Source organism: Helicoverpa armigera, chromosome 6 (assembly GCF_030705265.1).
Source record: "Helicoverpa armigera isolate CAAS_96S chromosome 6, ASM3070526v1, whole genome shotgun sequence".
Taxonomy (NCBI): Eukaryota; Metazoa; Arthropoda; class Insecta; order Lepidoptera; family Noctuidae; genus Helicoverpa; species Helicoverpa armigera.
Genome location: NC_087125.1, coordinates 576,231 through 602,325, shown reverse-complemented (window position 1 = coordinate 602,325; position 26,095 = coordinate 576,231). Strand labels below are relative to the sequence as shown.

Sequence of the window (26,095 nt, the reverse complement as noted above, 5' to 3'; positions counted from 1 at the left end):
CACGACTTGAACACAAATAACTAGGATATATCCTCGTGCGATACATATATCCTAAAAGTCATATTAACATTTCCAAAAATAATTTAATTTTGTGGCTAATAAGCCAATGTGATAAATAGCCAAGGTTGTTAAGAAGATCAGCACGAACATGTAACTTCTACAGTTAATATTGACAAAATAGTTAGACGTAAAGTTTTAATTCTTAAACAAAGAAGAAGTACAAAGTTGTGGGGATTGTTTGCGCACTGATCGCGTCTGAATGGTCCGACAGCGGGTACCGAGGGAGCTGCGCCCGCGGCGGCGCGACTGTCTGCCGACATCAGTCATTAATTTCTACTCGCCCTAACACTCGGGCCGCTTTGTTTCCTCAACTGTTCAATTATTAAATCTCTCAACAACTTATATTAACAGAAACAATAACGAGCAATAATAATGACTCATATTTTCTACTCGTATTTATAAATGGTAATATTTCTGATTCTTGTTAGTCTGGTTTCATTTACTAGGCAAACATTATTTCTAAGAAATACAAATGTTTATGAGTTTTCTTAACGCGTTCATGTGTAAAGCTTGTTTAGTAATGATGAAGCGTACAATTGCTTTTAGTTTAATTTGGGTGATTATCCCTTATCCCTCACCCGACACAAGAAGGGACTTGTGTCGGGTGAAGACAGTCGGTATGACATTACACCAGCAATGCCCTGTGAGCACAAGGTTCAGGAGCTTCGCACAGATTTGTCCCTCGGGAGACTGCGATCAATGAGCACGCGGCCGGAGCCCCGGAGCCCCGGGCACCGCCCTCGTTAGCACCCCGCGGTAACTACCACCTGTCTCACATGAATATACAACGAGCTAACCACTAGCTGTTCCAAAACGCTTTGTATTACTACTTATTTAATTATATGCCACTGAAATTGGGGAAAATTTTAATAACAGTTGAGTGGTGCTAGTGGGGCTGAAAGTATCAATTAGACCACCACAACATTGAAATAATTTAGTTTGTATGTACTTATATACTGCGTAAGCAAGTTCTTCATATTTTATTTAAACAATAGTGTGTCCGATCCGCAATGATAACTTTACTAACTTGTATTACTAAGATATTCATTGCCTGGAGCTATCACATGAAAGTTAATACGAAAATACTTTCAAAAAGAAAAAGATATAATCTATGATCGCAGAATTTCGAAGTCTTTTTTTGCAGACTTTTGAAAATACATTTACTGAAACCTTTGTATAATTCTTGGGTCCTTCAAGGGATTCTCGTACATAATGTAGCTTTACACTTTGTTGGGAATGAAATACAAGCGGAGGTCGGCGCGGCGCGGCGGCTACACGATCAATTATTTCACTGACCGTTCTCGCGCCGCACCGCACTGCCCCGCGCCGAGCCTGTACCGCGCCGCGCCGCCCCAATTCACGGCGATTTATGTGTGCCACGCACTTGTACATGTGTAGCAGTTTTCCCTCCCGTGTGGTACACCTTTGTGCTCAAACACTGACAACTGACGACCTTATTCAGGGAAGCATTCTTTTTCTGCCGCCTTTCTTTATCTCATTTGTAAAGTCAACCTTCCTGTGGTATTATTGTAATGACTCGGCCGGGGTCACGCCGATGACCTGCTCAAACCCTCATCGGAAGGTAATAGCAGTGTGATGTTATCAGTGAGGACACCTGCCCATACATAATTCATTTTGTGTCGTTGACACTTTTATCTAAGCCCGTTTATTTAAATGGAATGCTCCGTGTGACGTGTGTTACGTGTGGCGTATTACCGCGAATGAGCGCCACTGTGACATTGAGTGATATGATCGCTCCACAAAATATAAAAGTGGGTACAAATCATTTGGATTTCAAGGCTTCGGGGACACGTAATAAATCTGAATGGGAACGCAGTCGGATCACACAGAAGACATTTTATTTTATTAAACCAGTTCATCGAACCAGCGCCGACAGATATTCCATTCGTATTTCGCCATTTATCTCTCAGCTATTGTTTGCAATTTCATTGATTTTGGACAGTCCGTTCGTATATCTGTTAGCTATACATCACGATTCATAACACATCCATGACAGTCTACGCAAATAAATAAAACAAAAAATGTAACGATAAATAAACTAAAATATGTAGATAATACTCTCAGTTTCTCACAAACGGTAAAATACGCACGGTCACAGATGCAAAAACAACGCCATTAGTCGTCAATATTGCAGCGACAAAGTTCCTCAGTGCGACATCGGCCGATATTTGCCAGCAGCCATCAGCCGCAAGTTATCGGCCGAAGAGTTGCCAGCGTTGATTTATGGCGTTTGTCCGGTAAACACAAGCCCGGCTTTGCTCGTGGGGTCACAAAAAGGTGACAAATGGCTTCGATACGAGAACTATGCGCTCTGTTGTTCTTTATGATGAAATACTTCACAACTTTAGCACTTTCCGTAGCGTTTCATATTTTTCATTTTGTTTCGTGAAACTAATACCTGTCTGAAGTTTTGAATGTCTTTTTCTCTCTGAATTTCGAGATTGAATCGCGGTGATATTTTCTTTAATCTTTTGTTGTTCTAAGTTACTTTAAATTATTTAAATACAACATTTTCAAGACCTAACTTTAATGTCATGTAATTTACGACAGTGATAAAACAGTTACAAAACATGATCGAGTTAATGTTTATTCAGAGCACAAGCAGGAACAGCTCACGGCAATGTTAACAGAGTAACAAAGTCGCATCTGCTGTAATCTCAGTGGAGTGCGACTTGCGAACAAACTGCATAAATCTCAAGTTTGTTATTGTTGTCGGCCGCTGTCGACCGCCCGTCCGAGCCGTGCCTGTCCGAGTCGAGCCGTCCGCGTCACACCCCACTGAGGAACTTAGCCATGCCGACCGTGTCTACAGCTTGTCAGATATTGTCAATATAAAGATGGCCACATGTAAATATTCAATGAGTAATAAAAATGTCAGTACATAAACAGATTGGCACGTGAATCCGACCAAAATAACAAAAGGACTCACCTAACTACTTTTGTCCCAGAATTTAGTGTAGTAAAAGGGATGCTACGTTATACGAACGGTGCGGTACATGGTAACGTGCTCAATAAGTCATGTATGTGAGGAGTGCGAGCGTCTGCAGGTACCGGCAGTTCATCATGATGTAACGCGACGCGGACAAATCCCGCGCCATCCCGGGACGAATAGAAATTGCTTTCTCACTTGTCAGCCACTGATCAAGGTATATGTAACCCGGGAATAATATCACGTTTCGTGTGTCGCGCGATGGGAACTGTGTCAGCTATGTTACAGGACTCGAAGCTGATGCGTAGGCTTTGTGTGATGAGGACTTGATGCCTAGTGTGTAAGTTTTCCTTGTCTCGCAAATTTTCCTCGTTGATTTCTGTCGGGGCTTTACTTGATATAGAAAAAGTTTAGGAGGAATCGGTCAAAAGTCCAATTGATTTCAATGTACTGAACTGAAGTCAATACAAGTTTAAACTGTCATGGTAGTTATAATAAGTAAGTGGAGCGCGGCAAGTACCTACATGTATGTAGATATGCGATACTAGTGTCCGTTTTACTACTCGTATGTCGCACATACTCGTACCATACATTTCACTACCGACAAATTCGACACTCCATATAGCTTTCTACGTATTTAAATTTTGTTTTCGTAATATTGACGTAGTTTGCAGTTTGATACAAACTTTATGCATGAAAGACAATTTACTTTCTGTTCTACAGGTATCGCAACCTAAAACTTACAAATATGAAATGTTATATTTTCATGTCTCTGTTGTCTTTTATAACGATTTTCTTTAGCAAGCACTTTTATTGTACTTACGGAAACAACTTGTGAGAACTAATATCCAATTCTGTTATTAAAGAAGTTTCTTTATAATTCACAAAGCAATAACAGTGAGTAGTAAGTCGCTTTAACAGAATGAAGCAATTTAATAGAAGTCGCGCGTCTCTGCAAACTTCCCGCAGCTGAGTACAGCACCGACTGCACCGCGCGATGCACTCTGTTTCCTGGGATTTGTAACTTTTGTGTTAGTCGCAATACACTCCGCCAGACAATAGCACTTCTTAGAAACTCTTAACCTCTGTGCTCAGCATCCAAGTGCTGCCTCGCAGTTAACAACTTGCTCTCGAATCATTATTTACGAAAACGTGGAACATTTACAAAGCTCCAACACATTGTAAGTGAACACAGAAGAGCCGATTCTTGATGATCAACCTCCCAATAAAAAAGAGTTCAATAAAGACAAAAATAAGTATATTGAGAAAGTTACAGAGAATGATTGATGACGCCAGAGAGGAATGACACCCGCCGAATGATATTAAAAGGAATTCTGTCAGAGAGGGCACGACGTAATGCGAATCAAATAAATTCACACAGCCATGAAATTTAATATAGACTCGTTGGAAATAAACGAAATGGTACAACAAGAGCTCAACCTTTGTGCTGAACACGAGTAAATATGACGTGATGGCGGAAATTGACGAAAATTACCGAACATTGTCGAGCCGGGCGTTTGCCGGAATGTAAACGGAACTACACATTACATATGCATGGATATTGTTCGCCGGCATGCGCCTCATGACGTGTCAGATTGCAATACTGTCGTGACCTGATAGCCCACAGTTACTACAGGACACAACCCACTCAACAATAAATTATTGCATGAATATAATATGTACATGCAGAGTATACTATGTACTAGATGAAGATATCAGACTTAATTAATTCTTCAACTTTAAAACAAAATGTAAATCAAGAAATGATACATTTTTCGAACCTCAATTAATTTGAAAACCAAATTCTTTTTTTAGTCAATAAGTACCTCCGCAGCCTCGTGAAACCGATAAGAAAGCAAGTGGCTTCATCTCCATCTCTGATAGGTAAGTAAATTACCATTTTATTGATTCAGATATCGTTTCGTCAGTCGGTATTATGTTCGGAGAGGACCACTTATTATATTACACTAAAACTCTCAGACGTTATTAGATCATTTTTGTGAGTCTGGCGAAAATATTCCCTCAAATAGAATTCATAAGTACGTCAAACGCTAGGCAGTGAAAAGACCAAGAGAATAATTATAAATATCAGGCAGCATTCGCGACGGTTTGATCCCCTAAACGGAATTTTTTATCAGATCTCATTGAAGCGCGCGGTATCGGGGAGCTGTAGATTACGTTTGTTGCTTTGTATTAAAACTGATGGGAATTTATCTCAACATTCCGTTTTAAAGGAGAAAAGTGACGTTATCAAAAACCAATATCGTGAGGGACGCCGGCGCCGGCGAACCAGAAAAATATTTGGAGTGATCATTTATAACGCGGCTGTATTACGCGACGCTTTGACGACGTCGCACGCTCGCACACAAACAAACGTAATTTCTGAGGTACTGCTCGCGATGTATCAAAATCCTTTATGGAAATGAGCGTTCACTGTTTGTGTTCCTTTGTCTCGCATGCACAGATACAATCATTGCGAATAACAATTTGCTTACAATTGTTGCTCAAATGTTCAACACAAATATTGTTCTGTTATGCTGAATTCTGTTTCCTTAAAAGAGATGGTGCCTATTATTTTTGTAAGGCAGGATGGCAGCCCTGTCATGTGTCCGCCACTATCAATGCAATGGTCTCGGCTAGTGAGACCACATCGCGAGCTGCTCGTATTTATGTCAACACATAAAAGTCAGACGTAAGGATATTGTGACGTCACTATTTTCCTAAATCATCATCAGTCCCTTCCGGCCCTTAATGTGGAAACGAAGAATTAAATTCGTTTTACGAGGGGACTGTTTTACGGGCCGCCGACTTCGCTGACGTGTCTCCAATACTGCCATCGTGATAGGCTTTTATTTGTGCGTCCGCCTCGAGCTTATTATGAAAATCATCTTGTTTATAGACGTCACGGTAAATACTTATATTTGCATTTTTCTTCCCAGAAACACCGAGCAAGTAAACACAAGCCATGAATTTAATATCTTACACTATTTATCTTCATGCTCTGAATAAATCTATTCAAATCCCAGTGGTGGTGTACAACGCGCAAATGATTACCGCAGAAAATAAATTAGCTTTGCCTCGGTGTATTCGCAATTGCGGATAAAAATGTAGCGACGTCCGCGGATGATGGATGACCACCCGCCGCCACCGACACCCGCCATTACGCACTCGCCGCTAGATCAACTCACCCGGCTTCACCCGCCTTCACCCGGCTTCACCCGCCTTCACCCGGCTTCACCCGCCTTCACCCGCCTTCACCCGGCATACGGACAACAAACAACGATTACTTTTTACACGGAATTACTAACGTTATTGTCTTCGACGTGATACTGTTATTGGATTTTATTAGCAGAAACCAGATTAGAAAAATTGCCAACAGCCAGCATCGGCCGGGGGAGCCGAACTACGAAAATATCATAATAGCGAGCCTTATCATTAGACGACATTGTTTTTATGGAGAGGAAGTAACGTATGATATTGTTCGGAAGCGAGTAGACATTGTCGTAAAACTTGGCGAGATAAAACGATCCAATGTTGGTCAAATCGAAGCCAAAATAAACAGACGAGACCTTCGTGTTAAAATACGAGCGAATTACAGACGGACTAGATCATTTAGATTAGCGTTTGTAATAATAAAAGAGGAGCGACCACGCCGAGGATTTAAAAGGGCGGGCCCTACTTTTACGAAGGTTTTCTCTCCAAACTCAATTTGGTTCAACGAATTACATATAACTGCGGACAGTGGTGTTTATTCGCGAGGATCCGCACTCACTTTGACCGTAACATTTTCCACACAAATGCTTCGCAACCGTCTAATGGCCTCAGTTCGATCTGGCGCTAAATTTCTATCGTTATTGCGTCTGAGGAGATGCCGAGATAAAAGCGTGTGGAGCGGTAATGTGAACACGACAGCTCTCGTATTGTCGCGAGCGCCGCGAGGAGCGCGCGATCATACTTTAAACAGTTGACAAGCGCCGGCTCGTGCTTCAGAACTTTGCTCGACGACGCTACAAAGTATGCGCCGCAAGGTCATCGTACAGATTAAGCGGGCTCGTAAATCTTGATACTAAAAGTTTTGCACCCTGCGGTATAACTATAAACCCGCTGGCTTATTTATACGTCGCGCGAACAAAAGCCTTTGTCTCTGAACTTATCGGGAGCCTGAAAGAAGAGAAATTCATTACGGCGGCTAATAACGACCAGATTTAAACAAGGCGCATTTCGGGGCGGGACATCAACCGCCGCCGGAGTGCCTCCTCCAGCCACGAGCTCGTACTCATTGAATAATACTTAATTATGTTTAAACTTGTAAATCAAACTAGGCTCAAAGTTGTCATAATGACGTTTGCACAGTTGGGAGCAGTTGAAACGCGCCCCTCACTGCGGCTGCCGGCGCGCCCGGGTGGGCTGCGGCAATACCTCATAAAACTGTCACAAGAAAGTTCAAAGGCAATGGAACGATTACTGCCAATAATAATTCGTTTTTTGCAGACAGAATCGTTTCGCGTGACATCAAAGGGCGCTCGCATGTCGCGCTGTACTCCACAGCTTACTCGCGGGATGTGTATGTTAAATGGTGCGTTCTGACGCCGCGTCGTGCGCAATGCTTTGCTCAATTTATTGATTGATTGGCTGTTATATTAAAAACATACCTTTGGTGATAAAAAAGATACCTAAATTGAATTATTTGGATGTTATTATAATTTCTCATAATTTTCGTTTAGTATATTTTTAATACTTAACATTGACAATAAGCATGTGATCTACAAAGTGATTATTCGAAGATGTTCAAAGAAGTTTACCGTAATCATCTGAGTGTTGTAGTGAGCGTCTCGTGCCGGCTACAATGTACAGCTTGGCTTTAATCCGGCGATCGTTAGGATATGCACTCGAGGAGAGTGGGGCCGAGTGACCATCTATCAAAGTAAGCCTCGTTAACTTAGAGAGTGCTCAGTTTTAATCGTACTCACTTCTGTTTCTGAAAATCGGCAACCCGGGATGACAAATGTGCGCCCCGGCCGAGATGTTCTCCCTGAGGGTGCGCCAGAGGGCGCCACCGGCGGAGTTACAGTGAGTGCGCGCCGCGAACAGATGTTGTGTCATGTGTCTGTATCGGGAATATACCTGCGTCGGTACACAATCACGTGAAATATATCGCCGATACGTTCCCTCTGAACATATTGTTTAAATATTCTATTTATCTTCTCCTTTACCCCGAATTTCGGTAAAAATGTTACGATGAATTAGGTAGGTGCTTATCCGTACCGAGGAGGATTATCGATGAATATTGAAATCTTAAAAGTTCGTCGATTGAATATTGATTGAGAAAAATATTTGTCGATACGAAGATGAAAAGTAGTACGCTAGCATTTGCATTGCAGAACCCAATTTGAGTGAACATTAGATATTTTAGCAATTGAAGAAGAGATGTTTCTCCTTGCACGGTTTCGTCAGTGTGTGACTGGGGGCGCGGGATGTGTAGGTTTTTTCCAATGCGGTACAATATCGCCGTCACCGACAGATCAACCGACGGAATTTCTATTCTCGCATTCCAAGGAGCGGATGTGTGCCAGCACCCGCTCGGCACAGGCTCGTGTGCCCCCCGCGTCCGGCACGCGTCCGACACGCGTCCGCCGTGTCCGACACATGCGGCATTCTAGTCACGACATGTCTTTTATTGAATAATTCAAGGAAATAAGGTTAGCCAAATGCTTTTCACTGCTTGTATTGTAATATGCCAAGCCACGTTGAAAGCGAGTACTCATGGTTTAGAAGTATAATATCCGATAAGCATTCATCTAATAAGCTGACAGCTGTACGCGTCACGCCTGCAGCCCAGGCTGCAGGCCGAGTCCGACTCGGCCGACAGGCCGACTTCCCTCACTAACAGTATTGGTGCACGCAAGAGGGCGCGAACTTATCGACATATATTGGGCACGGTTCCAACTTCGGATTCCGCCTGAGATTTTCACGGATCTAAAAACGTTAATGCACTTTGCTTATATGTAGATCGAATACTCGTGAAGAGTGCCAAAGCTTTGAAGTTGGTGGGTTCATTCCGTCATGTATGTTTCATCTATACTTTTTTTCAAAGTCAAGTCAAAGTCAAAAATGTTTATTGAAAGTAGGCTAGTCTTTAGCACTTTTTCAGGTCTTTACAAAACCTGATTTTTTATAAATCATGGGAACGGTACAAATAAAGACGATGCACGAACAGTTGTTGTTGCACTACTAAAGATGTAAAAGAAGAACAAAACGTGAAAGTTTCGTAGTAACAGTAAAGAGTGTGAGAATGGCGGAGATTGCGTTGTGTAACAGTGGCCGCGCCGGAATGTGCACTTTAACGATTTGTGATCGCTCGGCTGCTGCCTGCAGACACTACTTGTACCGGATCGCTTATTACCTCAAACACGGAACCAAACATATTGCAATCTTTTATTTTACAACCACACCACAATTACATGTCTACGTAATTTGAGACATGTCAGTTTAGAAAAGCAGAGCTCTGACAACATTAACATGATGTCTGTAAAAAGGTTAGCCTTAATAGTAAAGTACCAAGACGATGCACGTTTTCGATGTAACAAATCATGAATAAGTTAACCGCACACTGACTTCAGTGTAATGAATGTCCCGACCCGCAGTAACTCCCTGTCCACCGGCGGGGTATGTTCGACTGCACACATACACATACGTACATACATGTGTGTGGAATGCTGGTGTTTGTATGAATAACAAATCGCCAAATGATGTCTTTATTTGTTATTTAGTGTCAAATTGATTAAAATATCGCCTAAGCTTGTCTATTTAAAGGTCGACCAAGTGAGAGCGGCAGGAAGTACTTACCTAGTTGCAGAGATCTGAAACAAACAGAATATGTATTACATATATTGTTAATAAACTAATATTATAAAAAGGAAGTATTTTTGTTTGTTTGTAATGGATAAACTCGAAAACTACTGAAACGATTTAAAAAATTCTAAAAATTCATTATTAGAATGCTACATTAGATTAGAATGATCGAGGTCAGAAGTTTCCACAGGGCGCGGGTGAAACCGTGGGAAAACGGCTAGTTAATAGTACAAAACAGGAGCCACAGAATCGAGATCCCGGTGCCGATAGCAAACAAACTGTTGACGAGTATTTCAGTCGGACTGCAGGCTCCGAGGATGTGTCGCTCCGAGCAACAACTAGCAAACCACGCCTGATCCAATAGCAATTATACGCAGCGCCGCCATGTTTGCCAAACGTGCTGCCCATTAACCTTATGTAGGAAACCACCAGACAATTATCGCAATCATAACACAACGATTTATCTCCTTTTTAAATGTCCCCATCTGAATTTATTTATTTGTAAAAATGCGCCATTATATCTTCAGGCAACATTCCATGCCCCGCAGTCCAAATAAAATGTAATTTTAATATAACACTGAATACATCAAATAGCAGCTGTTACAATTTATGGGCACGCCACGGCCGCGACGAGGCTCTCTGCGTTTTTTAAGCTTTATGCAATACTAGCTTTTGCCCGCAACTTCGTTCGCGTGGAATAGTGACTACCAGCAGATTTTTGATTTGACCAATAGATGGCGCTATATGTCCGGAATATTTTTTTTTTGTAATAAAAACTATCCTATGTCCTTTCTCAAGTTTCAAACTATGTCTGTACCAAATTTCACACAAATCGGTTCAGTAGTTTAGGCGTGAAGAAAAGACAGACAGACAGACAGACAGACAGACAGAAAGACAGACAGACAGACAGACAGACAGAGTTACTTTCGCATTTATAATATTTGTTTGGATGGCGGCCATTAACAAACTGTTTGGAGGCAAACCATAAATTCGTGAACACGCAAAAACAAAAAACGCTCGACCTAAAATTACAAGAACACTTATTCATTGCTTGGCAGAATTTTAGCACGAAATGCCTGCCTAGACTGGGTTTAAAGAATTTTGCGGGCTAACGAAATTATGTGAGCTAGTTCTACTGTAAAATTTTGCGACGTAGGCTGTTTTATTTTAATATACCATGCAGTCAAGAACAAAATATATGAGTGGCGTTGAGCATACCTCACCAAATAATTCATTAAAAAGTCTGACACTTGTACACGAACCGACCTCATAAAGTTCCAATGCTTAGAAAATAATTCTTTGTAGTGCAACAGAAATCCTTTGCTTCGCTGGGATTTCCACAACTTTATGCGTATCTTTGTTTTTCGTTTAGCAGGATTAAAGCTTAAGAGAATTCAATTAAATAAAATACGAGAGTGGAAGTTGACGGTCAATATTTAAATGGCGGAGAAGTTTAAATGAGTGTCCATTATTCATATCGTCCGTTAATGAGGAAGTGGAGCGAGCCGGAGCTGCCGTCAGCCGCCGGCAAACAGCCGCGGGCGAGTGCAGCGCTCATTAACAGCCGTTTTAAATATTGAATAGCGAACAGTTTTCAGTTTCGTCAATGTGATATCCATTCCTAATTGAATTAATAAACCGCCGGCTAATGGGCGCCGGGTCGCCGGGTCGCCGGTCGCCGGTGGCCGGGCCGCGTGGCTCGGTCGCCGGCGGCGCTGCGTCCGCCGCACTCGCACTTATTTGCATATTAATCTATTACTCGTTCCAAGTTTCACTCTCAGGGATTTGAAAGCGATCCCGCTCGTTCAAGTTTTGTTCCTATTCATTGTGTTTCCGAACATTCTCTTTTTTGTTTAAATTTACTTAATGGATTAACAAAAGAAACGTTTTTACGGAGCTTTTGTTTGCCGCTTGTGTGGACTTCATTTAAATATCTGAATGTCCGCGGAGGAAGCCGCTGGGGTCGCTAAGTGACAATTGTTGTCACAAAGTGCTGTGAAGGGTCGCTAAAGTGGGATTAAAAACGACAAAAAAGCTCGGACCCTTTCACCAGTACATTACATAATTAAATTATTAATCTGCAGTGAGCTACAGACAGCAATCACTTCACGAAATGTTTATGAAGTTGCAAGATTTTCCTAAGATCGTCGTAAAGTCCATTACGTCATAAGTTTAGCACTTCATAGACACCTAACGATATAAGTTGAGTCTAAGCTTGATAAATGACCTCCCTCCGAGGAGATGACTCTCTGCATACATATAGGTACATAGTAGGGCGATGGATGTTAAATAATGTATATTTGGAGAAGGTTATTAGATTGAAGATGTCACGGGCACTCCGGGAGTAGGGTAGCTCGAGAGGCTTAGGAGGGCACGTAGGTTGCCGGCCGGCCCTTGCCCACGGAAATGTTATATAAATTTGAATAATTTATTTGCATTATTATGCGACACAATACACCGTCAAATTGTTTGTTGTCATGTCAGAGATCACGGTCGCTCTACCTGTGGCTCTCGCAAATATTAATGTGACAACCAGTGATTTAGCTGCTTTTCATTATGTTTGGCACAATTAACCGATTAATCAATTATTTATCGGGGCAGTGGGTATACTATGACTTCATTTCTAGGTATTTAATAAGGCTGAAGCAAGTAGGTAACGTTGTAATTAAGACAAAATGTAAAGTGCCAAATTATGTATGCATGTTAGATAAATATTAAGTAGCACACAAATCCTACTAATATTATAAACGCGAAAGTTTGTATGTATGGATGTATGGATGTTTGTTACTCTTTCACGAAAAAACTACTGAATGGATTTTAATGAAACTTTACAATAATATAGCATGTCAGTACATACATATGTAGATACTAGCTGGTGCCCGCGACTTCGTCTGCGCAGGTTTAGTATTAGTATCTTTTTTCATTTATTTATTTTCTAACATATGATTTACATTTTTAAATATTAAATATAAAAATAAAAAACATTTAAAGTATTAGTATTATTAATAGTAGGTAGTAGCCTATGTGTTATTCTGATGTATAAGCTATATTATTGTAAAGTTTCATTAAAATCCATTCAGTAGCTTTTGCGTGAAAGAGTAACAAACATCCATACATCCATACATACAAACTTTCGCGTTTATAATATTAGTAGGATTATGTGCAACACACGTGCGTACTCATATTTCAGTAATCCAACACTGTCGGACGGACAGACGGACACCTGTGTATAAAAGAATTCCCGCGCTGCGGACAGAGGCATGCAAATATACTGGGGAGTTGCTCCATTCATAATTTATATATGGAATAATTACATCAAGAATTTTGGCCGAGTAATAATAAAATATTTGTGTTCGCGGACATTGTGAGTGGTATTAAAGTATTAAGTTACTCATGTCCTGTATGTAAAGTAATTAAATTCATTAAAGATAATAACGCTCAGTACGGCTCTTGTACTCTTAGTACATGAAAGAAACGAGTGTAAAATGAAGCGATCTCGTGACAGATCTGTTTGCGAGCACGCGTGTAGCGCCGAGGCCGCGGGGGGCGCTCAGCCACTAAAGTTCCTGACCGAGTCGGCTTCTCAATTTACTAGAAAGCCGTCTTGGAATATTTTATTGGGCTCCACTTCGGGGATGTGATCACGAGAGCGCTGCGGATACTCGCAATTCCTTTGCCTTCAAACTTATCTCGTATTTGAGCGCTGACAGCTCCTCTTTGCTAAAGATTGTGACCACTTTACCGATACTGTTTTGATGATAATCGGTTTTACTTGGAATCGTTCGATCCCGCTCCAAGCTTTGAAAGATGTAACAAGTAGCAATAGTGTGTTCCAATAAGCAACTCACTCGCGGTAGATTACATCGTTGTGATGTGCGGTTGTCTCGGGAATACTTCGGACACACACTTATATTTCGGCAGCGGAAAGGAAAACTAGTAAAAGAATTATCTAGCAGTGCGCGCACAGGCGGTCCCCTGTGACGTCACCCGCGAGAACATCACTCAAGCCTTTATATCAATTGGATAAGCACTTCTATCCGATAAAACTTTTCTTTGTAAAGATAACAATGTTTAGAAGCATTACTCTTGAGTACCTTCAAATTTAGCGTATAAGCCGAAATAAGTAACGGGATAAAAGAACATGTATTTGGACTTAGTCGCATTTAAGAAAATATTCTTGAACAAATAAAACGTATACCTACCTACTTAATTATGAATGATGTAGTTTGTGCGATTAGATACATTGTAGTTTTTACCAACAAGCTGAATTTTATTTTTAATAATAATATAATAATAAATCTTTATTTCAGACCAAGTTCGTCCATAGAATTCTTTACATAACACAAACACAATTACAAATCACAAATCATGTTAGTAAAACCAGTTAGTAAACATAACAATATGAATAAAAAAAAAGCACATTCTGAGTACCAAAGTGTTAGTAATTGGTTAGTAGAAGAAAAAAAAAATTAAAAATGAAAAAGAATAATGAAATCTAACAACAGTCTATTTTTTATTCCCATTTATGTGTACACTTGCCCAGTGTATACGGAAAGGGCTGTCAATCTTGTCTGCTAATATTCTGAGAATACTGTTGGTACTACCGCACAACCGAGTCATCATAGAAGCAGTTCTCTTGCGTATAATGGCAATAATAAATTTAATGTAAAACAGAAAATCGATCTGAAAACGCAAATAGTTCATAATTAGCGTTAGGCCCTAGTTCTCTCATTTTAAATCTCTCAATTCTCAAATGGAGCTGCATCGTTTATTTGTGAGCGTCGGAGGGATCGGTAGCAGCGATGTTATTTGTGCGAGCTAATGACTGGTTTATTTAGTTGCGCAGTGGGTCCGCAAGGCACCAGGCTAGCTGGCTTCCGCACCGCAGCACACCACGCCTCACCGAGCACCACTACGTGACGCTGCACTGCCAGCGGGGGACGGATTCACAAGCCTAGAAAATGCTCTCTCTAAAGTCTAAAGGAACACTGACGAAGAAAATTATGTGATGTAGAAACGTTCAAGGTATAGCTACATCAAGCAAATTAAAGAAAAGGTGAAAGTTGAGATGTATAAGGAAGTTCAGGAGTTGGCGCTAGACAGGCGTCAATGGAAGGAGCTGCACCGATGATGAGAAACGTTCACAAGAATAAAAAATACCGCAACGGTGTCGTGATTTTGGTGAATAAAATTGTCACAGTTAATTAGTGAATACATACAGTATTGTATCTGAGTGGGTATGTTCGCCGTCAGTGCGCCCCGCCCCGCGCGGTGTATGCAGCGAGTTGAATAATTGAAGCCCAGCGCTGGGCAAGGCTGGGCAACGCTCGGGGCTAGTGAATGTTGCCCAGCATCCGAACATTTCCTGAATTAATAGCCGCTGTATATGTGAGCTCAGTGCTCTATGATACTCACATCACATACAAAAGGTATACACTACGAGAGAGGTATTTGGATTTATAAATAGGGTCAGTTAATATTTGTTTTTAATTGGTACCGTAACGCTATCGAATGTCCAATTTTCAGGATTTCGACCTGAAATGTCTCGCTCGCTAATATAATTAAGTTTCGCTAACTCCATAAACATTGGCAAACGTAAACAAAACATAGAAAATTGGCAAAAATGCTTTGTGACATGTTAATTTGAATCCGTCGAAAAATACGATATTGGAAAATGAAACATTTTACGCAAGTTATAATTACACGAGCGGCGCACGGCCTCCCCGCCTCCCGCCTCCCCGCCTCGCATCACATTCAAACTTAATTACTAACTATGATGGCAATTTAAATTTTAAAAATACTTTCTCTAGTGCGTTGTGAAAATCACTACTTTCGGATTGTAGGATTTAATTTAACTCACAACACAAATGTGTATTTGCATTATGCTTTAATCATTCATGTTACTGGTATGGTATAACACAACATTATGCTCGTATCCAACAACGTGATAGACAAAGGTTATACCTTGCTATAGATTATTCACATTTTGACAGACACGTTTGTGTAGCTTTGTGTTGCTTTAATCAACTAATAACCTGAACATTGAGGGCTCGTGACACACACGGCGAATATTCCAGAAGGCACGAGTATGTGCCAAGACAACAGTCACATCGGCTCAAAGAGAAGTCTTACTAACAGTGAGAAGCAACTTCCTAGAAACATCGACCCAGGTGCAACAACGTTCAATAATATCTGACTGTTGTTGTTATTACAATGAATCCGAATGCGGGGTTTTTCTCAGCAACGGCTTACACTACCCATCTAAACCCGTAAAACATTATATTATCAAAGTACTTTTCAATGGATTTGTCAAACCACATTCACAATAACACACAATACGAGAGCACCATATTATATCGCTTAGTACATGACTAATTCACCATTACTTAATTACTTATTTGTAACCACTTTAACATAATTACAGAGCAGATACTCAGTTTAATTACCGATTAGCATAATATGTACATATATACCTGTAGTCTGTTGCGACATAAACACGTATTATCTGTGACAAATCAAGCAGAGAGTGATCAGTAATCTGCGCATTCAATTAACTGGTGACAATGTACAGCGGGCCGCGCCGGGGCTCCGGCCTGTATTACCCTACTATTGTTCACGACAGGGTCAAGTGGGGGGCGGGTATGTGACAAATGATGAGAGAAGTACCATCCTTAACTCGTGGAGTGATAACATGCACGAGACAAGACCAAGTTATTGTAGGAAACATGTGGGTCTTAGTGTACAGAAACTCCAGGCCCCAGACACAGATACAATCTATTCCTGCAGCGATTGTAACCAAAAAATTGAAGCTGTAAACACTAATAATGTCCAATTAAAACTTCAATGTTCATTCAGAAGGACCTCCAGGGAGACGTATTCGGTTGTAGCAATTATGTCGACTGCTCGACCATAAAAGGGTTTCCGTAATATTTATATTGGGACATAAAGTCATATTCCATTTTTATTGCTACTCGAAGGATCAATAAAATAACATTGTAGCGTACAGTATGTCGCGATGAAGCTTCTGCGTTGTTTACTATGTGGCAGTAAGTAGGAAGCGATTAATTGCTAGATATTAATAATCGTATTGTTTTGTGCTAGTCGTAAACTGCGCCGGGTTTATGACTGCTCCGAGTTTTATTGGTAATCGCTAGCAAATGTTATGTTTGCCTTAGTTTGACCTCACTGTGTTTTCGTTACATATTTGCTCGGCAAAAAGCTTAGCTATGAATATTTTTACTGCACGACGTTATCGTGAAATGATAAGCGTTTATGGATGTGTAATCTGATGTATTACTAAGCTACCTTCATAACTAAAATAATAACAACGTAAAACTGACTTGATCAATATGAACAAGTCCGAATAACAAAAAATAAGTCGGAGTGAACATTTTATACACTGTGCAACAGGCTTAATACTAAATCTAGACTTCAACATTGCCTGGCAAGAAAATATAGCCAAATTAAAATAATATTTCAGCAACCTTTCACGCGGGACCCCTGTGTAATAAGCTAAAATTCTATGAGGTAATTAATTCGATAGTGGTTCCGCCACATAATAGAGGAGAGGTAATAAATCTCCGCTTTGTTCCTCCCGGTGCACGCGACTGTATATTGCATCGCAATCGATACAGCCTGTGACGCAATAACTTGGGAAGCCGCCATACCTGTGTACTGGATGTGACAAATTGCCAACCTGATAATTTATTGACTTATTTGTTTACTTAGTTCTGTCTTGGCAAACAAGTAAACAAATTACAATTGTGAAAAATCAAGATTTACTGTGTGAGTGTGTGTTTCAGTACTATGCAATAAATAGACAAGCATTAATTTGATTTAAAAATCTCGCTTTATTATTCAGTTTCAATATCATCTCATTCATCAATATGTTTGAAGATAAAATGGTAAGTGTATATGAGAACATCTTGTCTACATTATGTGTAATGTATGTAATAAGGGCACGGGTTTCTCCGAACTAACCCTAACTAAGTTTCGGACCCTATTAGAGGGCAAAAGTCTTCATGATTAAGTTTAGTTTTTTGTCACACCAAAACAACACCGTGGTTCGGAAATAATTGGATGTTTTACATATTACCTATGTCCCTCGCCATACATTGGGATATGTAGAACATTCCTGTCAGCTATTGATTTTATTTATTTAGCAAAGTTTTATTTGCGAGGTGCTGTCATAATGAAAACTATCAATCAGCATTTTGTTATTATCCTAAGCTTGTTAGCTGCTGATTAGGTAGAGATTACAGAGACCTCATTGGGTTCCAATCACAATTTACAAATCCTAATGTAATAACTTGCTGCAGTTGATACGCAATAACAAGTGCAGAGCAGTGCGCTTTAGTGATGGCCGCAATCATTCCGCCGGACATTATCGATATCGAATTAGCGCAATCAGCGCGCATTGAGCCAGGCCCGGCGCAGGCCAGCGCAGGCCTGCCTGTGGCCTGAATCCCTAATAGCGGGGCTCGTTACATGGCCGCGCCAAATTGCCCTTTTTGTCCTGTTTGTCTTTATTGGCGCCGTTTGACGGCCACGGTGCCTTCTCATTTGTTGTTGTAGTTAGGAGCGGCTCGTATGTACCCGCTTCAGATAAGTTCCGCTGATTTATCTGGTCGGACGCGAGTGGACGGGGTCAGGCTCCGCGTGTAAGTAAATAGCAGCGGTTAGTACAACTTGTTAGTTTAGTCAGAGCACGGGATGTGTTGCATATCTAGGTACTAGCGTTCTACTGCATTTTATAAAACTGTACAAAATCACAAAATCACATTCAGTATTCATTTATTGTAGCTATTATATTGAACTGTAACAATGAGCAGGTAGAAACACAATGTAATAAAGTAAATATGTTTCAGCACCACTGTCCACAAAACCACACAAAGAAATATAAAATAATCGTATCGCCTGGGAGATATTATATCCTAGTAACACAATGTAATATCGTGCGGAACCTATGTTTACTTATATACCGAATGGTTTTATTACTTTCGCAACTTTGTGATAGAGATTTGAACATGCTCGCGATATTGGCCCGACTGTCAGTCAAAATATAGTTTCCATTGAAAATAGCTTTCACAAAAATAACGAAAAAATATCGTGAGCGACATTGTAATCCCCCGCACTGTGCACAGACTGCGGAACATAATACGACTTCCAGAATCTATGACTGAATAACGCGGCCCCCAAAATATTCCCAAATCTTAATCAAGCTCTAATCTCTTGGAAAAAGGTATCTGCCCATGGAGAAAAATCTCGGACCGATCTCATATCGAATAGAAAAGTATTGAAGGCGGGTAACAATTGGGGGTTACCTGGACCTCCGAATATATTTTTATACGAGCTCAGACCCTTTCCCTTTTCAATGATACGTCGGGGAATATTTTGACAAACTAATATTAGCGGAGATTACCTCGACGGATAGTTATGCAAACAGCGACCCGCCCCAGAACCTATTACGGATTGCTTTTACTTAACTATGGGAAAGGTAAAGAAGGAACACATTTGTATGCATGTGCCATTATATATTATTCTTTAGTTATCATTCACCCGGCAGCGGGTCCTATGAAAACATCGGTGAAGCAATGTGAGTGGCGGCCGGACCCGGACGGGGTTTACGACAATACCGCATCGTTACTGGTCAATGTTAATAGCTATTTGTAGCTATGCCACTCGATATTGGAACTGCGTAATCGACTGAAAACACGAATGTAATCAAATTATATCGTACGAATAAATGTATCAGTTATTTAGTTAAGTAACGATAGATATACTTAAGCACTGTTTTAATTCAATCCCACATATATATAAGTTCAGTAATAATGATCACTTCCAACATTTCTAGTTGTAAGCATGAATGTTTTTGTGTATCCAGTGTCGGTACCGTTTCTGTAATGTGGCTCTCGTACAAAGGCTGCTATAAATAACAGTGAAAGTTGGGTTCAATTAAAGTTAAACACGTCGGGTTGTATGTTCGTCTGTGGCAGGTAACTAGCGTCCTGTACAAACACCCGACTGACCCACTTACAGTATCTAAGGCTCTTGATTCCGTGGTCATCATCAGTTTTGGCTAAAGTGTGAGTAAAAATTCTATAAATAAATTAATACGTAATCCTAACCAATATTATAAATATAAAAGTCACTGCTGATTTTCGTCTGGCTGCCTTAAGTATCTCTCCCGGGACGCGAGTAGAACCGCAGGGAATAACTAGTCTTTTATCATTCATATAATATAAATGTAAAGCACTTAGAAAAAAATATCAGATTGTACCTATCGTTGTCGAAGGACGACTCGAAGCTCCGGAAAGCTCCTTGAAAATTATCAGCCAAGCGTAAACTTCTGTTTGAATTAACTACCTACATACAGGCTTGATAAATCTTATCAATTTGCTCAATCGAAACGGTACGGTTTGCCTGTTGCCTAGGTGGCTAGTCGCTACAAAGCAATAGATTTATTTATAAAGCTTTTGAAAAAACCGATGTGAAATGAACAAGGTTGTAGTATAATAATTCAAAAGCGTGGAGAAATATAGTGTTTTAGTGACGGAGGATGGAGTGGGCGGCCATTAATCGGCACACGCGGTCCATCCATCAAGTTTTTACGGACGCGCGGTGGCCACTCTTTGCCGTTTTATTGCTATACGACATATCGACATACATATTCTATGTTACGATGTGTGTGTTTCATCATTTTTTTGTGCGTCGAAAACGTTGGACGAGTTTAGAATGTGTTTTGTTAAAATAAGTTCATATGAATAAAGTTTTCGAAGTTACGATAAAAAATCGTTAGCCAAATTCAATAAAATGCTCTAAAAACATCAACATTTAGGTTCATGCTCCGTATTTCAACCGTATGAATCCTGTATACAATTACAAGCTCCCAGAGGAATTGTTCATTGTGCACCCGCTGGAGTTCCGCATTCACTAGTGAGCATTGCCGGATATTATAACAATACAGCAATAAAAATACTACATACTCCATACATTTTCAGTATCTGATATTATTCGGGATAAGAGAAACTTGCTGACAAAGGCAGGGAAAGCCTCGGGCAGTGGATAACAAATAAATAATACTGGTATTTGTATTATTCGGTGCACAGAGCACCGATGCTATCAACTTGATCGTTCACTATTATACGTAGTTTGAGCAACTAGACAAGTCTTTGTGCGAACTTAGCGTGTGCATTCGTTTTACGAAAACTGTTTTATTATAATTTAAAATGTAAAATAATTTCACAAACAAATTTCTATTTTTAAGGGTTAAGAAAGGATTTTTGCCAAGTTATTGTTAAAATACAAGTACATTTCCATGTTTACAAACAACATTTACATTCATAGTATCGAAAATTAAAAAGTATTTTTTTTTGTCTTAACCATTTCTCTATCTCTCGTTGTTTTTGTATATATTTCCCCACTTTATTGTTTAAAATCAAAAACCTGTAGTATGACCTTAGCTGTCCCGACATCACCAAAAACTAATTTTGGTCGTCTGCTGTAAGTTGTTCCCGGTCTCACGACGTGATTCAGTTCTTCTTGAGAAGCAATTAGTGATCGTGTCGGGGCGGCGGCGACAAGCGCGGACAGCTCCTGTTTAATTATGGACTTGTAAATGTTGATTTATTTCCACAGTACACTCATACCAACTACCATTACTCGTTGGATTTTTAATTTATAGTGGACTTTACATTTTGTGCCGTAAATAACGAACTCCGACCATTCATATAATAGACATTATTAACTTAAATAGAAGATATTTAAGGAGTCCGTCCATGGGTACCGTTTCTATCTCCAATCATAATCGAATGATAGGCAATCAATAGCATTGTTATCTATAACAAAACGTCCCTTCATGAATTGTGGAACGATTGTGACTCATACCAAAATGGAGGTAAAATTAATTTTCCGAAGCTTAAGTACCACCTAGTTATATGGAGTATAATCGCCGAGAGGAAGCAGATATCAGCCCTCTTAACTACGTCCAAATTAATATTATTGTGTTAATTGAGAGCAGCCGAACATTCAGCGATGTCAGGGAGACATTTGATATTTGTTCAATTCTGAAATAGTATCAGTAGATCAAAGGGTGGTGTAATTTGCTTTGTTTGTCATTTATCGAATCTCGTTAATAACAGCTTTGATTGGTTGTTAATTGTTTGTTATTATTGTTGCAGATAAATGCAGACATGCACCGCATCACGCTTGTGCTCCCTGACGGGGTGAGTTACTCGTCTACATTACATCTCGTCTCTCTACAGGGTCGGCGTGTACCTGCGGAGCTACTGTTACAATAACATAAACTTCACTACGTGAAGACTGCACAATTCTCTCGGCAGCACAATACAGTTTCCTGTGTATTGTGTTCGTGTTTCAGCCGGTGTAGAAACACCTTATATTTCCCGTTTCTTTTCTCGTAAGGCTATTAATTTAGCTAGTCTCCTTATCTACCCAGTTAAACCTTTAAGCGCGGCCTATAAAACCTTCCAATTTAATTCCGTTGCTATACAAAGAGGCGATCCTATGAATTTTCATTAGAACTTATTTTTTCCATTAGTACGTCTTGGAAAGCCTTCTTTTTATCCGTTAACGTCGTTCACTTAATTCCTGTCTTAATGATCTCTCCGGCCGTCATCACGGCTTAGTGCACTTATGGAATTTATCCTTGACCAGAAAGGGCAAAAAATCTAACCACATAATGTAATGTATTGAATGTTTCCAGTATTTGTGTCTTTCAAAAATCATTTCCGGTCCACACAAGATCGTCATAGGTAAACTATTTCTAAACTCAGTTGTCCAAAATACTGGTAAATAAATAACATACCTCTGTAACAAATTGTCACTCCCCCCGTAGTCCCGTACCTCTCTCTGGGGCAGTGAGCCGCGCTCAACGTTTTTCTTTTCATTCAAAACAATTGCGGAAGATTTTAATCTGTTAAGCGATTACTTGACGTCCTGAATCGTTCGGAAATGAAATTATATCGTGAAGTGTGCTCATAGAGTAGGATTTGCCTTTACACAGGTATCAGTGGAATTAGCTCTCAATTGGATTTCTCTAATGAAACGCATGTTAGTGTCCGAGGGAAATGCTTTGTTATATGCTAATGAAGTGGTCACGGCACCTCTAATGGAATTACAATGTTAAGTATTATCTTAGTCTACATGGGTGTAGATTGTAGAATTATGTTAAACGCAGATTTAAGATAACTGCCAAAGTGCTGACAAGATCGTTAGGAATATACTTCTAGACCCATTATACATAGGCACTGTTTATTGCTTATACTGAACCGCAATCAATCATATAAATGAGCATTACATTACACTAAAAAAATTCTTTAGAAAGTCGACAAAATTTTATGTTTTCGGTTTCGAGTTGAGCTATAAGTCAGGTCCCCGCAGCAATAAGTCTGTCTGTCTGTTTATGCGGGGATGTTGGCAACAAGCACGAGGTAATCTAAAATTGGAGTGCGGCGCAAATCTGGCAAACGATCAGTTTTGAACGGTTTACAAACAAATCAACATAAAATATACGACTTAAACTCTGTATTCCGCATAACTTGGTTCTATGTAGTTATATTTTTATGTCATATATTTCATCAGAAGATTCTTCAGTTAAGTATAAGAACAAAATATGTTCCTGTAAAAACAAATAACATCCCTTCTAAGAGAGACGTAGTGGAGATGCGGTTTTACTATAACAGTAAATCTGAAGTCACTCGGAGCCCACAAAAATGGTCCAGCGTAAATCTAGTCAGCGCCACAGAAGATGAATAGGAGTATATCGTAGGAACATGCGCGGTGTGTGATTGCGAGGCGTGCATTATTGAGCCGAGCGCCATCACGAGCCCTGAATTATTCCCAGCTACCCTCTTATTTAGTGCGGCCCTGTGGAGCGCCCCTCCCGGCACCGGCAGCTCACCGCACGCCGGATGGTACTAAACATCACTAACGCGTGTTCAATCTGCGGCCGATACCACTCGCTTCCCGAAACAATGAACGAACCACGATAGCTTCGACTGTTTACTGGAGAGCCTCCATACAGTCTTGTGTCGTGCAAACACGTTTCAACCTTTACTTCAACAATTGAGTAACTATGCTTTGACCGAACTCTCTTTGTTCTCAATGAAGTAATTATTTCAGAGCCGAGCCTGCCGAGTTTCCGACGAAAATAATTATAAGTACGTAAGTACTGCGTATGTAAAGTTATACAAGGAACCCGTATAATTCGAGTCTTTGGTCTGAGCCGGCACGTCTTAACCTTCATTTGAGGAACTCATTTTAATTAACACGTGAGCCCTCAAACAACTCTTCAAACAGAAGTTGCGATCAATTTACTTCTACTGAGTGGACGCGTATTCCGCAAACACAGCAGCGGATCTGTCATAAATCGCGTCATTAAAATGATTCCGGTAATTTCCATAATGGCCACAGTATTGCGGGCTTGTCGGCGGAATGACGCCCTGTAGCAATTAAGTTCCGAGACGCATCCACGAGCTCCCAATTAACTGCGGTCCTATCGATACAAAAGACATTGATTGCTTGTGCGTCTGCCGAGATTATTTGAGAGCTCTCGAACACAAGAGGCAGTCAGGGCGCCAATAAACTCACTTAACGCTTGTGTTCCAATGAAACTCAAGCGGAAAAATGACAAACAGAATAAAGAGTTACTCATTCACGATTCTCGTTTTGTTCTATCGCACTTATTTGTCAGCTGTCGATGGGTAAACAAGAACAACAAAAGGTGGAGCGAAAAGAGTGCCTTTGTGTAAGAAAATTAAAAATAAATAGCGCGTTTGCTGAGTGGGAGTATAATAACGATAATAAATGTACAATATAAATCAGTGGGGCCTGGGTTCGATGCGCTGACGCTAATGACGTTTTCACATCAATTAAGTGAGGCTGGTGAGCGCCACTTGTCAACGTCATCGGCTGCGAGCAGACGTCGGCACGCGTTACACGGGCTGAGGTAGTGCCTTCTCTGTGGATTATATCCCGAGCGAGTTGCTGCTGTAATTAATTGTGAAGTAGAATATGTCTAAGCAGAATATGATGTAAGAGTCTGCGTCACTTGCCGGCGAAGTTGCAACTACGTCGGTATTAATAGGGAGGCAGTTCAAGTTTGCAGTAGTTTTATGGGTGTTTGCCCCAACAAACAAGCTACTCTTATAAAATTATACGTTTAAGGTCTAATTTCTTATAGTTGCTTTAAAATCGCTTTCATTATGTCAATGTTCCCTATTATGGCACAATATAAGAAGATTTGGCTAATATTACCTTTACTCTTATAATTTGGTTGGGTTAACCATAACAAGTCCAAATTACATGATTATAATAAGGATTGAAAATGTGTTATTCTCATAAGCGCATTTACAATGCTTTTAAGCCTTATAATATTCAAAACCTTATAAAAGCTTTTCATTTGGCTAACTGTTCTTATAACGGTAACGCATAAGCTAACTATGATACTTTTAAACTCATAGGAGCATTTCATAAGATGTCTACCCAACAAACAATATTCTGCATTTTATATGGTCTTTACAAGAATGAACGCAATCCATAATCACTTACATAGTCATTAAAAAGGTCTTATTCTCAAGATGGTCATATTAAAGTATTCTTATACCACTTCTACTGCTACGAGTATAATATTACAAAATGACAACCCGATACCAACAAATCACTTGAGGGTTCCGTCAATGATTTTATGGAAGATGACAATGAAGTAAAAAAGGAAATCAGTCAAGAAGAATATAACGTTAGTGGTAGTGAAGAAGACATAAATTTTCAACTAAATTTGAGTTGAATAAGATGGATATCTATGATATATTAAAAATACTAGCTTTTGCCCGCAACTTCGTTCGCGTGGAATAGTGACTACCAGCAGATTTTTGATTTGACCAATAGATGGCGCTATATGTCCGGAATAATTTTATTTTTATTTTTTTTTGTAATAAAAACTATCCTATGTCCTTTCTCAAGTTTCAAACTATGTCTGTACCAAATTTCACACAAATTGGTTGAGTAGTTTAGGCGTGAAGAAAAGACAGACAGACAGACATACAGACAGACAGACAGACAGAGTTACTTTCGCATTTATAATATTAGTTTGGATTACAGTATTAAATGGATGATCTATTAAAAATATTACATTCTATTTATTAATCTATATATTAAAATATCTATTTATTTACACTTACCTAGTAATAATTATTTTTCATTGCTAGGTATTGA

General features: G+C 39.9%; 2 protein-coding genes across 3 annotated transcripts in view; one reads left to right on the top strand and one right to left on the bottom strand.

Annotated features, from left to right (window-relative positions):
- Positions 1 to 26,095, bottom strand: part of LOC126053468 (dynein intermediate chain 3, ciliary) — a 235,617-nt gene that overhangs the window by 84,301 nt on the left and 125,221 nt on the right. Inside the window, exon 2 of the mRNA XM_049852405.2 lies at positions 9,857 to 9,870. Coding sequence (XP_049708362.2) covers positions 9,857 to 9,870 — 14 coding nt within the window. The remainder of the gene's footprint in view (positions 1 to 9,856; positions 9,871 to 26,095) is intronic.
- LOC110376999 (neuroligin-4, X-linked) overlaps positions 1 to 26,095 on the top strand; it is a 75,243-nt gene that overhangs the window by 22,557 nt on the left and 26,591 nt on the right. For both annotated transcript variants that reach the window (XM_064035349.1, XM_064035350.1), the window contains exon 2: positions 22,042 to 22,086. The gene's annotated coding sequence lies outside the window, so the exon portion shown is untranslated. The remainder of the gene's footprint in view (positions 1 to 22,041; positions 22,087 to 26,095) is intronic.